General features: G+C 40.5%; 1 protein-coding gene across 3 annotated transcripts; it reads right to left on the bottom strand.

Annotated features, from left to right (window-relative positions):
• Positions 1-1,504: 1,504 nt before the first annotated feature.
• Positions 1,505-19,070, bottom strand: prkacaa (protein kinase, cAMP-dependent, catalytic, alpha, genome duplicate a). Of its 3 annotated transcripts, none has more exons than XM_007572283.2 (10): positions 18,280-19,070; positions 8,694-8,755; positions 8,156-8,284; positions 7,773-7,871; positions 7,601-7,683; positions 7,385-7,511; positions 7,153-7,248; positions 6,914-7,036; positions 6,077-6,241; positions 1,505-4,034 (listed from the first exon to the last, which is right to left on the bottom strand). In XM_007572283.2, exons 1-10 carry the CDS (start codon positions 18,323-18,325, stop codon positions 3,909-3,911), a joined length of 1,056 nt encoding a protein of 351 aa, XP_007572345.1. In that variant the 5' UTR covers positions 18,326-19,070; the 3' UTR covers positions 1,505-3,908. The 3 variants fall into 3 exon arrangements, with proteins under 3 accessions (XP_007572345.1, XP_007572344.1, XP_007572343.1); XM_007572282.2 differs by lacking the exon at positions 18,280-19,070 and adding an exon at positions 16,236-16,542; XM_007572281.2 differs by lacking the exon at positions 18,280-19,070 and adding an exon at positions 10,430-10,789.
• Positions 19,071-19,110: the final 40 nt, after the last annotated feature.

The following is a 19,110-nucleotide window of genomic DNA, read 5'->3' as shown; positions in this document are numbered from 1 at the left end:
GACAAGTGTCTTAAGTCTTAAGTATTTTTATGAACTCAAACTGATACATATCATTATGATGCTTCAGCCATCATGTTTAATTGTCCTGTGGATTAAGATTCAGTGTCTAAACTTAAAACACAATCTTGCTTTCATCTGACAATAACATGTTGCAATATGTTTGTCATGCACTGCCCATCCAGCCAATGAATTTTTTTTTTTTTGCAGGTCTTCTTGCTGATAGGTTGGCATCACTTAGGCAACTTCTAATTGTTGCAATACTTACCGGTAACTAGAGACCATTTTTGGTCATTCTGGAGCATACCATTGGTTGAATCCTTGTTGGCAACACGTTGATTTGCTTGATTAGTAGACTTCTGTTTTCTTCATAGTTTAATTTTCCATTTTAAAGCATTGGGAAGCTTTTTAGTCAGGCAGCCTGTAATTTTCTATAATTCTTTGTGTTTTCCCATCTGCAATCAACTATTTCACCAAATAATGTTTGGTGAAATAGAGAATGTCACAATTCTCTACATTTGCTGCTCTCGTCCTTAAATAAAATGCATTTTATACAGAATGAATGCCTCCACAGGTCGAATCCCAGTGTATTATTTGGGACATGCCATGTTCAGTTAATGATTCTACACCTACAGATAGATTTCTTGGCTACGTCAGAATATAATTCCTTCTAAAAACCAGTGATGGTGATGTTGGGCTTAAAGAAAGTTGTGGATATGAGCATATTGGCAGTTGCCCAGGGTGGTATTATAAAGGGGCAACAGTCAGAAAATAAAATCTGATTTATGTTAGTTGTGGACTTAGCAAGTTTCCTACTGCTTTTATGCATGTGCAGAGAAGTAGAGATACCCTGCTTGCTGCTGAGAATAAGGAAGCTAGATTATGTGCATTACTCCCTTCCCCTCCACTCTCCAGAGCGATTCATGCATGAACCAATACTGGTTGAACTTGCATAATTTTGAACACAACTAAGTGTAGCTAACCAAAGGACTTAAGATTTGTGGAAAAAGTGAAATCGGTACCATCCATTTATAAATTTACACACTCCATAAAGAGAAATATTTCTACAAGCCACACATTTTAGTCTTAACAAGTAAAACTTTATTGGAATGATACATTTTGCAAAATATTACTTTGTTTATATTTTTTTAAACATACTCATTGTGTTCTAAGGGTATCTCTCAAGTTCTCCAGAGGGTAAGATAGTTAAGACTGTCAAAGGCAAAGATATACAGTATTGTTTCCCAAAAAGGTACAATAGACTACACAAGCACTGTACCCAGGTCATGAGGAAAAAAAGGTTGATGTTTTGTTTTTGCTTTTTTTCCTTGTTTTTCTGAAAATACAATTAGAAAATATGAACGCAAAACAGCTCAGATGTAAAAAGTGTTATGCATGAATAAAGTGTGTGGAAATAGAAGGCAAACAGGAGAAAAAAATTAATGTAGCACAGATCAGTCGATAGTGTCTAGCTGGTAAAAAAAGAAGAATGAGACAGCTGACAAAGTTTGTGTGAGAAAAAGTGTAACAAAAAGAAGTTTAATGTCTTTAGTGTCTGGAGTGGATCAAGTCGATTCGTCTTCTATACCTCAAACTCTGATTTAGCTGTTTGTCAGAAAAAAAAAGATGAAAAACTATTACATGTGCTTTCTTTAAAATACAAAGGTATACAGAGTAAGCACAAATTATTGAAACTGATTAGAAAATGCGTGGCAAGTGCTTCATTATTCAGACAAATCATGTCAATGATACGCGGCATAATTTAGTGTAATGTCCAAGGAAAAAAAAAAAAAAAGATTATACAGACTGTTAGCTCCAGAAACAATGATTTTTCTCGGAGATGTCTCAGGTCCAGAGGTCTTTCCATTATTCTGCTGTACAACATGCAAGAAAACCAAGCTCACCAAAGAAACACGTGTTATAAAAAAAAAAACAAAATACACATCAGGTTTCCAAACAGCACTGAAACATCTCCTTACCAAGACATTCAAAAGGTATCCCGTGGTTGATCTCAATTACATTAAGACACTGCCAAACAATTACTCTTGCCTACCGAAATCATGTAGTCACAAACATTCTAAAAATGTCATGTTACGAGACTCTGACAAAGATTGATGCACATCAAACAATTCACAGAAGCTTCTGCAGTGAGATGGACAAAGTCTAGCACCTCGGGCCAATGAGGGGTAGGTTGGTGAGAGCTTACATCCTTCAAAGCAAAACAGTGGGTTCAGTCAACAAACCAGCACTAAGATTTAGTCTGCGATTGTCTTGCATCCACAGAAATAAACTTGGCAAAAAGGGGACAGCTCCACATCGGTTTCCTTGGTTGAATTTGTAACAAAGGAAGCTGGTAACCAAACAACAACCTCAAAACAACCCTCCCCCCCCAAACAAAAATTTGGCTGGGCAGTAAAAACCATACGACAGTGTTCAAGGAAGAAAAGGGAGAGGAAAAAAAAAATCGAAGTAAAAGCAAGAATATCAACATCAGCGACAGTAATCCGCAAATGTCCGTCCTACAAGTGAAAGCTGAGCAAGGCCCAGTAAGGTTGACGCACTTCACTGGGTCCTCTTCCATGTTCAATAAATCATTAAACGTCATTTTAATATTAAACATCTTATCCATAATCTCAGGTACCTTAGCTCAGATAAATCCTCTGGTTTTCTCTCTTTGAAAGTGATATTGTACAAAAATGCCATGCACGCCGTGTTAAAAAGTTTTGCTACTGTTTTCGCGTATTTATATCCATCAGTTACACGTAGACAACCGCATTGTACAGTTGACAAAATTATATCTCGGTTGTACGGCTAAGAGACGATGTCGAAAAGACGGATTTTTCCTATGTGTGGTTATGAAGTGTGAAAATTAATCAAACGAATAATTGTCAGGAGTGTGACCACGACGTTAGCAGCTGCTAAATCACGGCTCATTAACCCACCCTAGAGCACTAAATAACACACAAGCACAGAGATTGACATAAAAAGGACAAAATGATCACCAATAGTAGTTGTAAAATGCTCTAATAAATTCATCTAAGAGAAAGACAGACTTAAATGCAGACCTCACGTTTGCTTCTCTCAGGTCCCCCCCAAAGGAATAAGACCTAGATGAAGTTTACTGTGATAAATAATTTTCACTCTGATCAAACAGGTCCCAACTGCTTCGAACGCAAGCAGTTAAGTGCATCATCCACCCATTAATCATGCCACATTGAGCAGACAAAGGCAGGTGCAGACAGGTTTCAAGCTTTCAATCAAATGGCCACGTGGGTCGACATAGCCATAGCCAAAACTCTGCACCGACTAGACACAGTTTTTTCCAACCAGTTGGCATTATGATAGGCACATCTGTTGGACTTGGTATTGCTTGGACAGATTCAGGTTGGAGAGATGGAGGGAAACAGGCTGACAGGATACAACAATCACTCTACGGTTGTTAAAAGCTTGTAGAGTGGGCCCATTCAAAAAGGAGCCAAACAAACTCAGTACCGTCGCAGAAAAAAAGAAAAAAAAAAGAAAAAGAAAAAAAAATCAGTGCCTCCGCCTTTAAAAAGACTGCGAATGTGTCATTAAGCCTTCAGAAAGATACAATTGTAGCTGAACTATGCTTGTTCTTATTCAGGTCCAGTCATAAACACAGGAGGGAGAAATAAATGAATAGCAAACAGTTGAGAAACAATCAGAAAAGGCAACACTGCTGGTTCTGTAGAGCTTTCTTCACTTTGCCTGACTTACCAATTTTTTTTTGGGGGGGAGGGAAAGTAGGGAAGCTGGGGTGGAGGATGATTTTACATTGTTTTCCTCATTACAAATGAGCAAGTTGTCAGTCCAACCTAGTGTTTCCTGTATTCGGATCCCCGTTCACTTTCTAAATCTCTGTCCCTCACTCTGCTACTCGTGGTTGGAGTCTAAAACTCTGCAAACTCCTTTGCACACTTCTCTGTGATGGAAACTCGGATTTCCTCTTCTTCGTAGTCATCGAAGTTGCTCGTATCACCAGGACCTTTGCACTTTGGGATAAAAGGAGCTTCCACCTGCAAACACACAAGGTGGCAAATATAACAACATACTGAGTCATACAAGAAATCAGTCCCCCCTCCGCCCCCAACAAATGGATCAAACTGGGTAATTAATCACAGGCTACATGAAGGAAAAGGACATTGTATTAGAAAGGATTTACAAATAAAAATCAAAAAACTGTGGCCTGCATTTATACTCGACTCAGAATAAACACTTTCTAGCAGCTGCAAGTGTTTCTCTACTAGCTGTGCACATAGAAACTGAATTTTCTACTAGATTTCTTTTTAACATAAGGTTCAAGCTCAGGGTGAATGGGTGGGGCGGGGAGGGATCTGTGAGCATCTTTTTTCCAAATCATGTCACAAATTCTTAACTGGACTTTTTTAAAAGTTTGGATAAAATACACGAAAGATGACAAGGATTAGATCTGGACTTTAACTAGCCCATCTTAAGGCCTTGATCTGGCTGTGTTTATGCAAGGGCTGGGCAATACAGCTTCAAGATAAAATCTCAGTTTTGTTTTTTTTTTTTTCATACCAAATCCCATTTTAATAATTTATTTCCCTCTCTTGCCCTTTCTTAAAGAGAAATTAAAAATTATTTAAATAAAAGCAAGTTTTTCCAAAAATATTTTCTGTCATCCCTTCCGAAGTTTGACCTGAATTCAAAGTCTAGCAAAATACAACAAGCTGCAAAACAAGATGGCAGGCCCTGGGCAAGCGGAACTATGGAAACACCAAGGAGTGAATCAGTGGACAAATAAAGACATCCTGATTTTCCAAAAATGAAATTTTTACAAGCAGCAAATTTAATTGATAAAAATTGATTTATCGATAAAATTGATTTATCACTCAGTGTCTTCTGTAACTCTTTTCCTGCTTGAAATTTTTTTTTCTTCCAAAATTCTTGGGGATCCGATTCAATTTAAATAAGAATGTTTTTTTCTGCTCAGCAGTGGTTTTTATCTTTAACTCCGCCATGTAACCTTTTAATGCCCACTCTCTTTCTTATGGTGGAGGCATGACCTCTGACCTTAACTGAGGCGAGTGAGACTGTGGATCTTGTTGGGGGGTTTTTGTGACCTCCTGGGTGAGTCATAGTTGCGCTCTTGGGGTAACTTTGGTCGCTCAAATCTGGGAGGCTTCCCCTCTGATCCATGTTTTCAATCACTTTTTCACACAGGAACGTGCGGGTTTGGGTTTTTATCTCCCTTAGTAATAAACACCTTCATTGTAAAACTGTATTTTGTGTTTACTTGTGTCGTCTTCAACTAATATTTAAATTGGTTTGAGGTTCTGAAACACCTACGTGTGGCAGATGTGCAGAAAAAAAAAAAGGATTCGGGAAGGGGGGGAACATTTTTACACTAGAAAAAAATAATACATGGTTTTCAACACTTTCTTTAGGAATAAAATCTGAAAACGGTTGGCTCTAAAACGTACTTATAGAAGCACTTTTTCTTGCAACTACAGCTGGGAAACATTCTTTGTGCGCATGGACTGAAGCTTGAGCTTCTTCAAATTCGCTGTAACACACACCGCTAAAAGATCTCTGCTGCCAACCGCCATCACCATCTACAATAACTCTGAGGTGCAACAGTATTTAGTTTTCCTTTGGGATCAATAAAGTATTTTTGAATTTGAATTCTAACAGATGTATGTACAATAAATAGGTGACTTCCAAAAGCAATCATTTACAATGGATCTCATTTAGTGGGATTAGAAAAGAGGGGGCTGAATATGTAGACGTTTCTTTGTAAAAAGTTTGGAAAAGTAGTTTTTTTCCCTCATATTAGTCTTTCAATTGGTACTTATTCTGCAAGAGCGGTAATTATCATAGGTTCTTTGATATTTACAATTTTAATTTCTTCATGGTTTAGCAGTTTGCAAATTCAAAAAAAATCCTGCTGGAAGCACAGCCAGATCTATTTCCACTTATCAAAGTTTAATTTAAACCCCATCTTGTTTTTTCTGAAGGCTTTTCTCTGCCTCTGCAACACAACACCCTCTCCACACAATGCGAGAAACAAAAAAACAAACAAACACGACAGCCCCACCTTTCTCTGGTAGATGGCAATCCAATCTGTGGTAGCAAACCACTTGTGACCCTTGATATCGTTGACTCCGTTCCTGAGGTTGCCGAAGCGTTTGGTCAGGTCCACCTGCAGCAAATTTCTCAACAGATCCTTCAGGTCTGAGCTGAAGTGGGACGGGAAACGAACCTGCAAACGGCAAACGGGGCATTCATGACGAAAGCGTTCCCAAACTCAGAACTGTTTGCGGGAGCAGTATTGTTTTGCAATATGTAAACACAAAAATTATTTTCTAAAATGTTTATTGACATGATGGTGGTAGATTTTACTTAAAGAAATGTCAGGTTAGTCGCAGGTCCTAAAAACGAGTTCCGTCTGCATGCTACCACCGAAGTAAGCAAAAATGTTCACTTCCAAAAGATAAGTGAGGATATGAACCACAGTAGAGAAAATAACTTTCACAGGAATTAACATAAAACCACTGTGACTAAAATGGAAGAGTAATTCAGCAAAAATGTTAGTTTTGGAAATTTCATACAATTTCAATGAAATTTTTCCTGATGGAGGAAAAAGTTAACTGATTTCAGGACCTGATTATTGAACAAAATTTGACAAAATTATCCAGCTAAAATCGGCAGCATGTGGGTTTCGTAACAAAGAAAAGGCCTAAATTAAATATAAAACAACTGAGTCAGCTCTAGACCTCCCAACACAACGTGTAAAATTAATTTCACGAGGAATGATACAACTGCAGCTGAAACACCGTCACTTCAACCGGCGGGAATTTTGATAGCAATGGGAAATAAATTTTCACTGTCAAAAACAAGACCGTGTGATTAATGTGACTTTCCCTGAACTCACCTTCCCCGATACAATCTTTTCATAAATCTGAATGGGCTGGTCCGCGAAGAAGGGAGGGTAACCAGCAGCCATCTCATATATCAGAACCCCCAGAGCCCACCAGTCCACCGCCTTATTGTAACCCTGAAAGCGGAAAAATACAGAGCACATTTAACAAAACCCAATATGACAGAGGAACATGCTACTGAATTTCCTGCAGGACTGTGAGCTGCTTCAAATGCACTGAGCTCAGCACTTACTTTACTGAGGATGATCTCTGGCGCCAGATACTCTGGAGTCCCACAAAGCGTCCAGGTTCGGCCTTTCACTCTTTTTGCAAACCCAAAATCTGTTACCTAAAGAGAGTGGCAGAGAAGGCAGGTCAAATCTCCGATCACATGCTTTATACAGACGAGATAGACATTGGTATCGATTGGATGTGGTGGTGGTGGGGGTGAGGGGATAAAAGTAATTGCGAAAATCTCTATGTACCTGTATGTAGCCCTGCTGATCAATCAGGAGGTTCTCTGGCTTCAGATCTCGGTAGATGAGATCCAGGGAGTGAAGGTATTCAAAGGTCAGTACAATCTGGGCTGCGTAGAAGCGGGCGTGTGGTTCACTGCAACGCATACAAGCCTCAATATTTACAGTCAAACACAGAGTGGACTTAAACGACGTGGCCTGAGCCGATTCAGAAAGCGAACTCACCTAAATCTACCGATCCTCCTTAAATGTGAGAACATTTCCCCCCCAGGCACGTACTCCATCACCATATACAGATTACTGTTATCCTACGGCGAGACAGCAAAAAGTGTTACGCCAGTGGGTGCAGAAAACGATGCGTTCACACTTTAACAAATGCACAGGCACCGAGGAGCACCTTAAACGAGTGTTCCAGTCGCACCAGGAAGGGGAAATTGACAGCTTGCAGGATACGTTTCTCGTTCAGTGTGTGTTCTATCTGCTTCAGTTTCACTACCTGGGAAACAAATCACGGAAGAAGGCTTAATCGCACATCCTGTTTCGGCTTGAAATAATAAAAAAAAAAAAGGTGCTTTTCAAATCAATCACGAAGGATTAATTTACTTAAAAAGTCGCTATATATTAGTGCCATCATCCAAGTTAGTTTATAAAACTAGGACAAGCATAATCACGATTTTAAGACATGCAGTCAGAACATGAACATGGTCAGTCAAGTCAAGCCGTCGCTTTATTTACAGCTATTTTCTGACTTGGAAGTCGTACATCAAGCTTAATACCTACCTTTTGTTTGTCAAGTATCTTCATGGCAAAATGCTGTCCTGTCTCTTTGTGTTTAACCAACATGACGCGCCCAAATGACCCAGTGCCTAAGGTCTTCAAACGCTCAAAGTGATCCAATGCTGCAGTTTGCTGAAAGAGCAGAGCAAAATATCAGTAAGAAAACTAAACTAGACACAGAAAACGAAGTATATTAAAACAAACCCTTATTAAAATAAATGAACAGTGACATCGTGCAGCTAAGGCTTAGGAATTGATGTGTAATTTCACAAATGTCCAGCAGAGGGTGTCCTGGTCTTGTCAAATAAAAAAGCCAGCAAATAACCAATAGCTGGCCAACAGCAACAAGCATAAGAAAAGCTTAAACCAGGATCTAATCATAATTAAATTTTATATATATATATATATATATATATATATATATATATATATATATATAAAAACAAAGAACATTTTCTGTGTAGCTTATCTGTATTATCTTCACAGTCGAAGAGAGAACAGCATAGACACAGTAACAGGAAATGGACTGATCATCACTAACCTGAGCTGGATTCTCCCATTTTTTCAGGAAATCTTCTTTGGCTTTGGCAAGAAACTCCTTCACTGCAAACAGAAACAAATACAGATTTGAACCAAAAACAAACAAACAAACAAACAAGTATAGCAACAAAAATGAATCAGAGGATGCTCAGAGATGGACACTCGTTTGTGTCAAAGAGGCAGTGCAGAAACTGAGGTGAAAACATAAGAAAAAAAAAAAGAAGCATTGGATGGAAATTACCGAGCTCATTTTAATTCACCATGCAATTAATTGATTAATTGCTTATTGTGACAGGCTTAACGGTAGTTCCCATTTTCACCCCTTGGCTGGTTATTTACAGCTCCACGTGACCAGAGTAATTTTGTATCCAGATACTGGCGTGTGTATCATAATGGCCCATTTTTCTGAGGACGTTGGCTGTTTGAGTAACAGCGGTGACAAAGAAAATCTTAAGCCAGACTCCTGAGATCACATTATTTTTGTGCTGATAAACACACAACAAACAACTAAATGAGGGTAAAACACGAGCAGTTTCAGGAGGACGACGACTCAACCTCTGCTTGAATTTGTGGATCGGTGGAAAGTAAACATTAAACACACAATTGTTAGCTCAAAGACATGTACGGCCGTGGACAGATTAATTACGACTTGGCACACATGTTGTCATATGGAGAAGTTCAGTTTTGCCCCTTATCTTTATGGGGCTTCTCACAGCGCTCTGTGGGAACATGCAGATAACTAGCCCTTCCTCATTCCTCCCCACCATGTGAGCACTGGCCACAGTAACCAAGGGAATAGTGCTATTTCTACCGTCAGCCTTGGACAGACGACCACGGAACCTAGAAACAAAGAGCTGCTGTTAGATAAAGGACTATACAGCTGCTAAATTACTCGAGTGAAGTAAGACTAACAATTGCAATTGTGTATTTAATTTAACAAATTTGAAAAAAAAAACAAAAAAACAATGGAAAAGAATATTTATACCATCATAAAACTACTTAATATTGACAATCAACAAGAAAAACAGCAGAACGATAACTCTAGTTAAGCCTTTCATGATTATGTACATTTTCTATCTAGCTAATCAATGCCTAACAGCTGCCTAGGGCACTTTAGATAAAGTCGACCAGTGGTCAACAAAGTGTAAGTGAATTGTAATTCATTTATCACTTTAGGGCTATGAATGTTTACACGAATGATAATCTCGCATTATCTTTGAATGGGAAAACTCAAACTGCAACCAAAGTCCTCCTGAATTGGAAATGAAAGCCTCACGGCAACCAAACACAAAAACCTCCATCTTTGCTTACGTGGTCCGATTTCCTGCAAACCCTCTAAAGACGTTCAGCTCCAACAATAGGATGGGAGAAAGCCAGCAAAAATGGCAAAGACTAAAGTTCACGTAAACATGTCAGGAGCGCCGCGGCTCCCACAGAGAGCAAATGAAAGCAGAGCCGGTCGCCAGGGAGAAAACATTTCCCGAGAAAACATTTCCCGAGAAAGTTGCTCAACTTCCACTTCCAGGGAGAAAGAGCCAAAAATGGAGCAATTACTGGACTATGCTGGAGCATGCTGAGGAAAAAGAAGGATGTAATGGATGGAGGATCGGCAGCTGTCCTGAAGGATGCTGGGCTTCATCTAGTCGGCTTTTCTGTAGATGTCAGAACTACTCTGGAGCTGCAAGTGAACAACAAGAAAAAAAAAATCCCTTCCCACTGTACCCTGAAACTCCTTACCATCTGGGAGGACTATGGGTACCTCTGGTGCTGCAGCCTCTGCTGAGCGCGACCCAGATTCACTTGAGCGCGAGGATGACTCCCTCTTGCTTGCATGCCTTCTGGAGCTCTTCCTGTCACACATTAGCCTTGCAAAGTCTCCCCTGTACTTCTTCCTTTGCTTCTTCCCTCACAGCTAGTGACTCATGACCTGTCCTCCCCCTCGGAGAGCTATCTGGCTAGATCAGCAACCAAAACCTTGACGAAAACCAGTCGGGTGTCCTTGCCAAGCGGACAAGTGTTCAGGCTTTCCAAAGACTGTCACTTTGCCGGAGACCGGGTTTAAAAAAAAGTAGCATCCACCTCCACCGAGCAGCAGCGCTCGCGTTAACACTCATTCAGATCAATTGGACCCTTGCTTGGTTTGTATCAATATTTATTCTGTACACAAAGTGCTCTCTGCTGTTCCCTCTCATGTTAAAACACACACAAACACACATGCACACACACACACAGAGGCTATATATTGATCTAAACAGGGGCATAATCACCAGGGGGAGGGGCATAAAACACTAGCTGGTATATTAGACCGGCCCCGAGATGAAGTCCTATGGAAAACTAGGCCCAAGTAGAGGCCCCAGAGATGCAGCAGACACCAATAGATGCAAGTCAAACTTTCCCTAATTAGCAGAACCAATCAGATTTCACATCTTTGATGACAAACCTTCAGAGATGATCTGGGTGCTTTTCAAGAAACATAAAAAAAATAAATAAATAAATAAAAAAAGCGGCACTCTCAGGAGGGAAGCAAAACAGGAAACGGTCTGCCACACCAACTTTTTCTCGAAGCCCAAATGTACCACAGCCTACATAGTGCCAGTGCTGAATTGATCCTCCAAAAATCAATCCGACATCTCTCCCCTGGGCCTCACTGGCCCACTCTGACGCAGAAGCAGAAGGGTTATATTAGGGCAGGCCGACTGACATTTACACCATAAAAGTGTGGAAAATCAGGTCTCAGTCGACAGCCAGTCTTGGTCAGATGGAAATAAGGACAATGTGGCGCAGAATAAAATGGTTAAGGCGGCAAACGGAGTGCTATTTAGGCTAGAAATGTGTTTGCCAGTCTGCAAAGTTGAAAAATCAATTTCTGACATCAGCTGCATATAGCCAAGGGGCCCTTACTCAAAAACTCACCAATGGAAAGTTGTTTTATAATCTAATGTCCTGAAACACGGTGGCCAGAAAAATTACTAACAGATCAGAAACACGGTAGCTCATGAATTTCTCATTGGTATTCTGCTAGTTTCATTTTTATTTTAACTTAAATTCAGCCATCTGAGGACAGCCAGAGAGTCTCAGTTCATTAAAAAATATTTTTAAAGAATCAATGTTAAGAAATAACCTCATTTTGCCACAAACACAGCTAAGCCAGGAAACATGCACATCTATAAGCCATGGCTCTACTTATTACAAATAGCACTGAAGTTGACAATGTATTTTTAATAATGCTTTTGTCAAATTAGTATAGCAGACAATTTTGCATCATAATTTATTTGTCGAAGAAGTACAGTTGCTAGGGTAGGTTGCTATGGTTATTTACCAACTTCTGGTTACCTTTTGCTAGAGTCAGTCTTCAAAGCAACACAAGATTCTTAATGTCTCGAATTAACAGAGTTCAACCACAAAAACGCAGCATGTATAACATTTTCTTTTACTTTTTTTTAATTGGCTAGAGCCATAAAATGAGAGGGAGATGATGCTGGTCATTTCCCCCAATGGGCCGGTCAGTCGACGTACCACCAGCCATACGTCAATTTGTACCCACAGGCATAGAGCCAAAATGGGGCACTGCTAACTGAAAACAGATAATGTTAGATTATGCTGCTGGACATTTGCTGATACCGGGTTTTTGCTACTACTCAGCTTCGTGGTCACTACACTGCTCCACAGATTGGATGAGGACGTAACATCCTTCAGCTTCTCCTTTTTGCCTGCCGCAAACATAGAAATACACCCAAGCACCACATTGACCTTCGCCTTTTCAACTAAAGACATCGTCGTTGTGCTAAAGTAGTTTCAGTGGGTGATTTCACACGTGATAGTCCAGTAGGCTTTTGGGGACCAAAAGTGCAACACTTGTTACATTTTCACTTGCTGAGGTTCACTTTCATACTGCACTGTGTCAAAAGAACCAAACCCCTTGGAAAACCTGTTTAAGATGTGGAGTGGCGTCAGATTTTAGCAGTTGTGGGGTGAATGCACTCCGGCTTCCAGGACCACCTATAATATTCACATACTGTTCATTTTGACAGCCTTAAATACAAGTCAACTTGAAGTTGGATAGGAATATTATTCTCCATTTGTCCATTTTCAACAAAAGGTCAACTAGAAACACAGTTTTCCATTCATGACTAAACTGAGACCAGATATTTCCCAGGTGGGTTGTTCCAACGAAACAAAAACCACATGGTCACACATAAGCATAATCTAATAACACATTTCTGGTGACTAATTTGATCAGCTTGGGGCTGTGGGTTAAGATGAAGCTAAAGTTACCACATGATTTGTAAAGACCAACTTTCCTGCTTTTTAGGAATCCAGGCAATATTTATTAATCTCATAACATCCAGATAAATAAGTCACACTTTTCTCAGACTCTATGCTCCAATAACTCATCAATATTGCTTTTTCAACAAGTGATGTCGGTGAATGGTTCCCAACAGCTGATATTTGATCAGCACCATCTAAAGAAAAGAACATTTTGAGTTGTTAATAGCATCTCCACATAGTAAACAACATGTCTGTTCACAATATTGCTGATTAATGGCCTAGCTCCATTTTCCTACAAATAAAACAGAAAAGTGAGTCTCGGTAAAGATTCGTCTGATGAGCTTTAAATATAGAAGTTGAACAGCTGCAACGACTACAGTTAACCACACCACAAACCTCTGTCCACAAACAGCATCACCACTAGTTACACCTTGGAAAAAGACACAATATTCAGATTGTAGTGTCAGGTGCAATTATTTACCATTAGCATTACGCACGCATATAAAAAAAGAAAAAAACAAACAAAGGACCACAGTAAAAACAGTCTGAATTTTATCTTAATTTGCTGGCTTTCCTTTTTCGGCTGAAACCTGCATGAGTCTGACAAAAGCACATTGGTGACAGGAATCCTAAATTCACAGCAAGTTCTAAATAAGTGCGTAAATACAGATGCACTTTGCCTTAAACCGTTTCATTTTAAGACGCCAATGTTGTCGAGCCAAACAGTCAAAATCAGTCCTTGTTGTCGCAGCTACGTGACGAAAACCACATGATTTTGTTCTCAGCCTCATGTTAAAACACCCGTTCTTGTCACAACCCCTCTGGGAAACTTTTTGTTCCCCCTCTCTATGAGAAACTGTTGATTGGTTTGAATTTCGTGCGTGGGTTAATTAACATGGAAAACAGCCTCGACCACTCAACTTCCAGAAGTCGGTTTTCCAGCTTGAGAGCAGGATGGATCACTTTGAGGAGCCGACGCCGTGAACAAGTACGTAGTGAAACATTAACTCACCCCCCCACCCCCCTCGGTTCGGGTCCTATTCAGCGGAAGAACGTTTCATCTGTGCCTCCTGTTCTTATTTTCTGATATCATGGAAAATAAAACAAGATTTTCCAGTTTGTCAATCATTATTTCCTCCTCTTCTGAACTTGTGAACTCATAATAGTTGATCCTCTGTGACATGAAAGCTGTGTTTATTGCACTCTTGTAAACGATACATATATATGGCCAAACACCACGACCTACAATGCAGTGAGAAGGTTTTCCATGAGCTCGGCTCAGTGGGTCTTATCGACTGTGAAGGATCTGTGCAAAAACGAACATCCAAAAACCACATGACTGGGTGCTGACAGCTTGACTCCGGTCTGACCATGTTGGACCTTAAGTCTGCGCTCCACTTTATCTTTGATGCTAGAAAACTGTGGTCCTGTGTCTGATAGTGAGAGACAGGCAGTTTATTTAAAAATGCCTCTTCCAGCAAAAAGATGCGAAAAGTTTTCAGTTATCCAGCTTCAAAATCTGGTCTAGAGCTAAAATTTTGTAGAAAATACAAAGCCACAGCTGGCTGAGAGATTCCTAAACATTCCCCTTGTTGAGAAGATCGACTAATAAGGTCTTATGAATATTCCCAGTGAGGAAAAGAAAAAAAGTATACTCATTGTTAAGAAAATGAAAGAACCACCACCCATCACTTGCATTAAAAGGTAACACCATCTTAAAACTAACCAGCTAAATGTAGGCTGTACCTGAGCAGCTTGTCCAACTATAATCGTCTAATATCAGCATGTTATAATCTCAGCTGGGTTTTCATAACTGCTCCCCAATAAGCCACCTGTTGGATTTAGTCTCTAGGTTCTGAAGAGCCTAAAGATCCTAGTGAGTGTTTAAAGCATTTCAAAAACAAGGAGTGAGGAGAATTTGATGATTTTTCCGTCACGATTAGAAATATATGAATCACATGAATTGAATTGCCGAACCTTAGTTCAGGTGTTCCTTTGAAAAGAGGCAGAAAACCAAAAGGGCAGACATTTGTTCTAATCTATATCACAATAAATAATAAAACGTTTTATGAAACCACGATAACCGATATTTTACGCCATTTCAGCAGCACTGTGAATAATTGCTGCTTTTCTGTATTAAACCTCACACTGAACCGTGTGTAGTCATTTGTCAGAAGGAAGCTCCATGTGTACCACTATGATAAATGGATTAATAGGTGCAAGTGTAAAATTACTGAGCTCTGCACCGTCTCATCTCTGCCACCTAGAGCTCGGAAAGCAAAAATCAGAATAAACCAGTACCTCTGTTGATGCGGGTTAGCTACAGGCACAGCAAAACAGGTCACTCGCAACTGAATCTGAGAAACACCACAGAAGGTTTTCTGGAATATCTCCACTGTTTTACTTTGAATGTTCCTGGATTAACTAAATTACTGTGAAGCAGTAATTAGCTTCACAGGCCGCCGAGTGCTTTACAGGCTCCAGAAAGCAAACAGAAAATAGATGGATGCAGCATGTTTTAGCTGCAGGTCAGCGCCAGCAGAAGTTGCCGTTTCTGCTCTCCAAGATGCCCGAAGCAGCTGATTGGCATATCGACAGCATGGTCTGTTGCTAATCAGCGTAGGCTTATAACAAAGCCCCTTTATGTAGAGACAGGAAGTGATGAGAGTGATCCAAACACGAACCTGGCTGCTACACAAACCAGCTGTGTGCAGAGAGGAGGAAGGACGTGAACAATGCAGATATTTATAGAAAGAAAGTTGCACTTTGACAGAGCACCGCCATACTGCACGATAAAACTCTGAAAATGTGATTTGATGTATGACACAACTTAAACCAATGTTGTTGTTCAAGGTACACATCACCAAGTCTTAACTTGTCCCGATGTTTCTAGAGGGTAGAAGTACAACTACATCTTATAGCAGTCATAAATTCTGAAGTAGAAAGACACAAAAATTAAAAATATGTAGTCAGAAAACATCAATTTTACACTGCTTTCCAGAGTATGCACAAACTTGTAGAAACTTGTCATAAATAATAAATCAAGAACAACTAATGTTTCCCAGAAGGAAAGGTCACTCCAAAGCCACTAAACACCTAACACTCCATTTAATGGATTTAGTAGCAAATCTTATTAAGAGAAAAAAAAATACACAGAGGTTATGTTTCAGACAACTGCTTTTCTGTTGTGACTGGCTACATAAGTGGGACACGGCATGAAAAACAGCTCCACCCATAACCCCGTGCTCTGTCAAGTTCCAGAAAGGCAACTCACTGGAGTGGCAGGCCTCTAGCTCCTCCTGTGGTCGGTGATGTGTGCCTTCTCCACCGCTCATGTCCCCCAGACACGGTCCGCCTCGGTGAAACAACCTTCCTGCCAGCTTGTGAATAACAGACATCCTGCAAGGCCACAGAAGGCGCACTAACTGCCTCTGTAGCGTTCGAGACTCCGCAGTACGCCCGGACCTTTTCACAAAGCGGGAAGTCCGCAACAACTTAAAACCAGGTACAAACTTTCAATTAGCCTGCGTGTGGTCTACAGAGCAGGAGAGGAGACGGCCGACTGTGCGAAGCCGGGGCTGGACCTTCCTCGCTCCTTCACTTCCTGCTGCAGCTCGCAGCTTTGTCCGCCCCGCTTCTTCCTGTGGGCCAGAAATTAGCCCTTTATACCAGCGCGGCAGCTCACTACTTCTGTTCCCCCGTCCGCAACGTCCTATGGCGACAGAGGCCGCGCACCTGAAGCAACCGTCGATGTGCACGTTCCTTTTTCCGCAGGAACCAAAATGTCCTGCCATGTTGTGCCTAATCTCTGCCTGCTCAGTGGGGGGGAAAAAATGACACCTCTGGGTGTGGGGCTCGAAAATCCCTGGTCTGCACCTGTCTCTGCAGATCAGGGTGGACCAACAGCGATCAGGCTGATAAGAATGTGAAGCATGGAGACATGGACCTGAATATAGCACCTCCTCTGTACCCCAAAAAATAAATAAATAAATATTTCTAAAGCATAAAAATCTACTTTTTAAATCAGCGGTGGGCTACCTTTACAGAGACTGGGGTTCACACTTACTCTCTATTAGTAACAAGGAGCTGATGATTATTTCACAGCTCCACGTTTAGACTTTGCACACTTGGACATTATTTATGGCTTTATAAGTAAATACATAAAGCAGTACCCTCCTTAGTATTCTGTAAGGCTGGTGAGATTGAAAAAAAAAGCAGAAGAAAAAAACTGTCGGAAAACTTTAAAACAAAGTAAATATTTTTGGATCACTCGGGTGTCAGGAACTCTTCTGGATGTATTTGCAGTGTTTTGATCACTTGTAGTCTATCACGGTAAAACTTTGCATCCTGCTCAGTTATACGTTTGAGCAGAAGTTGCCGAGAGCAACAACAATTTCCCCACATCAGAAACAATGTGCGCTCACAAAAACTTTGCGACACATACAAGTGCCTTTGTTGGAGACGTTGCTCATCACATGGTGTTCAAGAGACTCTCCAGCTCCCAAGTTTCTGCCTGGAGAAGATCACCCTGATGCATCATATGACTCCACCCTGGTATCTTTATTTCTTTCTGCTGATAACAACAATCTGAACCCTTTATTTTCTTCGAGATGCAACTCATTAAATGCAAACGAGACAACTGTATCTCCATTACAGTTTTTATAGCTTTACAATCTGTGAATACTAAGAATGTTTTCCCACATGCAAAACTGTAAAGTTGGAAAAAAAAAAGAAAGAAAAAAAAAAAACAGAAACCACAAGAAAACCTATGACTGTTTTAAAAGACCTTGCTGTCGTAACCACTGGTACCTCTGAATTTAACCCGGGGCTTAGGATCACGAGCTTTCCCACAGGATGAGACTGTGTAGCAGTTTCTGCGCTCCAACAATGTGGCTTGACTTTTTGTGTGTGTAAGTGAATGGAAATTTCTCAAGCTTGTGAGGTCTAAAACGCTGCATTTCACTTAGGATGTTTGTCTCTTGAAACTGTGGAGAGGTGATAAATTACTGCCACAGTGAGAACGTACTGCAGTAAATGGTTACACCCAAAACAATCTACACTTACATGAAGTTAGATATAGAGCTGCTGTGTGTGTGTGTGTGTGTGTGTGTGCGTGTTTTATTTATTAAACATACCTGTGCATACTTCCTCAAATAAACAAAAGTAATATTACCTTGGCCAACCCAGTGAAAACAATTCCAAAATGCGTTTATTTATTTTTTTTTTTTTTGTTATAAACAAAATTCTGTAATTTTGAGTAAGTTTTTTTCACGTTGCATTTCAAGGATAGGGGCTGCTGTCAATACGGGGGTACTCACCACTTTCCATTTCATTGCCCTTCTTCGCGGTGGGCGTGTTGCCCATGATTGCAGTCTGATGGTGGGGTCTCTTGGCTCCGAATGACTTTTTCTTAGAAGTCGCCTAGTTAACGTGCTCCGCTAACGAAGTCGTAAGACTCAATGAAGTTGACAGCTGGCTTCTAGCTGACAGCTATCATTATTAGAAAGCCCAGGTGATAAAATTTCCCTCCAGCAGTTTTTTGTTGAATTGTGAGTTCGGAAAAAGTCCAGTTGAGAGAGCGCGTCTCCAAGTCTTCAGCTAAAACTAACTGCTGATGTTAGCTAAGCTAGCGCCTTAGCTCGCGGAGATAGCCAGCGGACATCAGCTTACTGACGTTAGCATACAAATTTCCAACACAGCACCGACGAATCCTGCTGGTGTCACTCGGTTTCTTCTTTATTCCAGTAGCCGCGTAATTTTCTCCAATATCCGGTCCCGATGCAAATCGTCGAAAGATGTTTTTTTGTTTTTAACTAGCAAGTTATCGTTAGCATTTCGGATCTTGGCCTTAATAAACCAGGTGCTGTCTCAGGCCTTGTCAGTTGATATTTAGGTGAGAGAATTTATATCCGGTTGACTCGTTTTTCCTGCAGTCGACTATTTATATTGATATGGTTCCATTCGTTTCTTGATCAGTCGTGAGGTGCAACAAAATCTTAGGACCGACCACCTGATAGTCGATTCTTTAGATCAACAGACCTCTTCCATTAATCTTCAGACCGCAAGGGAAACTCCAGTCATCCATCCACCTGGTCCCGCCTCTTCTTGTATATGATTGGCCTCGTACCGAAATACTTGCATGATATGTG

Source organism: Poecilia formosa, unplaced genomic scaffold, assembly GCF_000485575.1.
Source record: "Poecilia formosa unplaced genomic scaffold, Poecilia_formosa-5.1.2 Scaffold298, whole genome shotgun sequence".
Classification (NCBI taxonomy): domain Eukaryota; kingdom Metazoa; phylum Chordata; class Actinopteri; order Cyprinodontiformes; family Poeciliidae; genus Poecilia; species Poecilia formosa.
The sequence above is the reverse complement of the archived record's forward strand: the minus strand, read 5'-3'. Positions and strand labels throughout refer to the sequence as shown.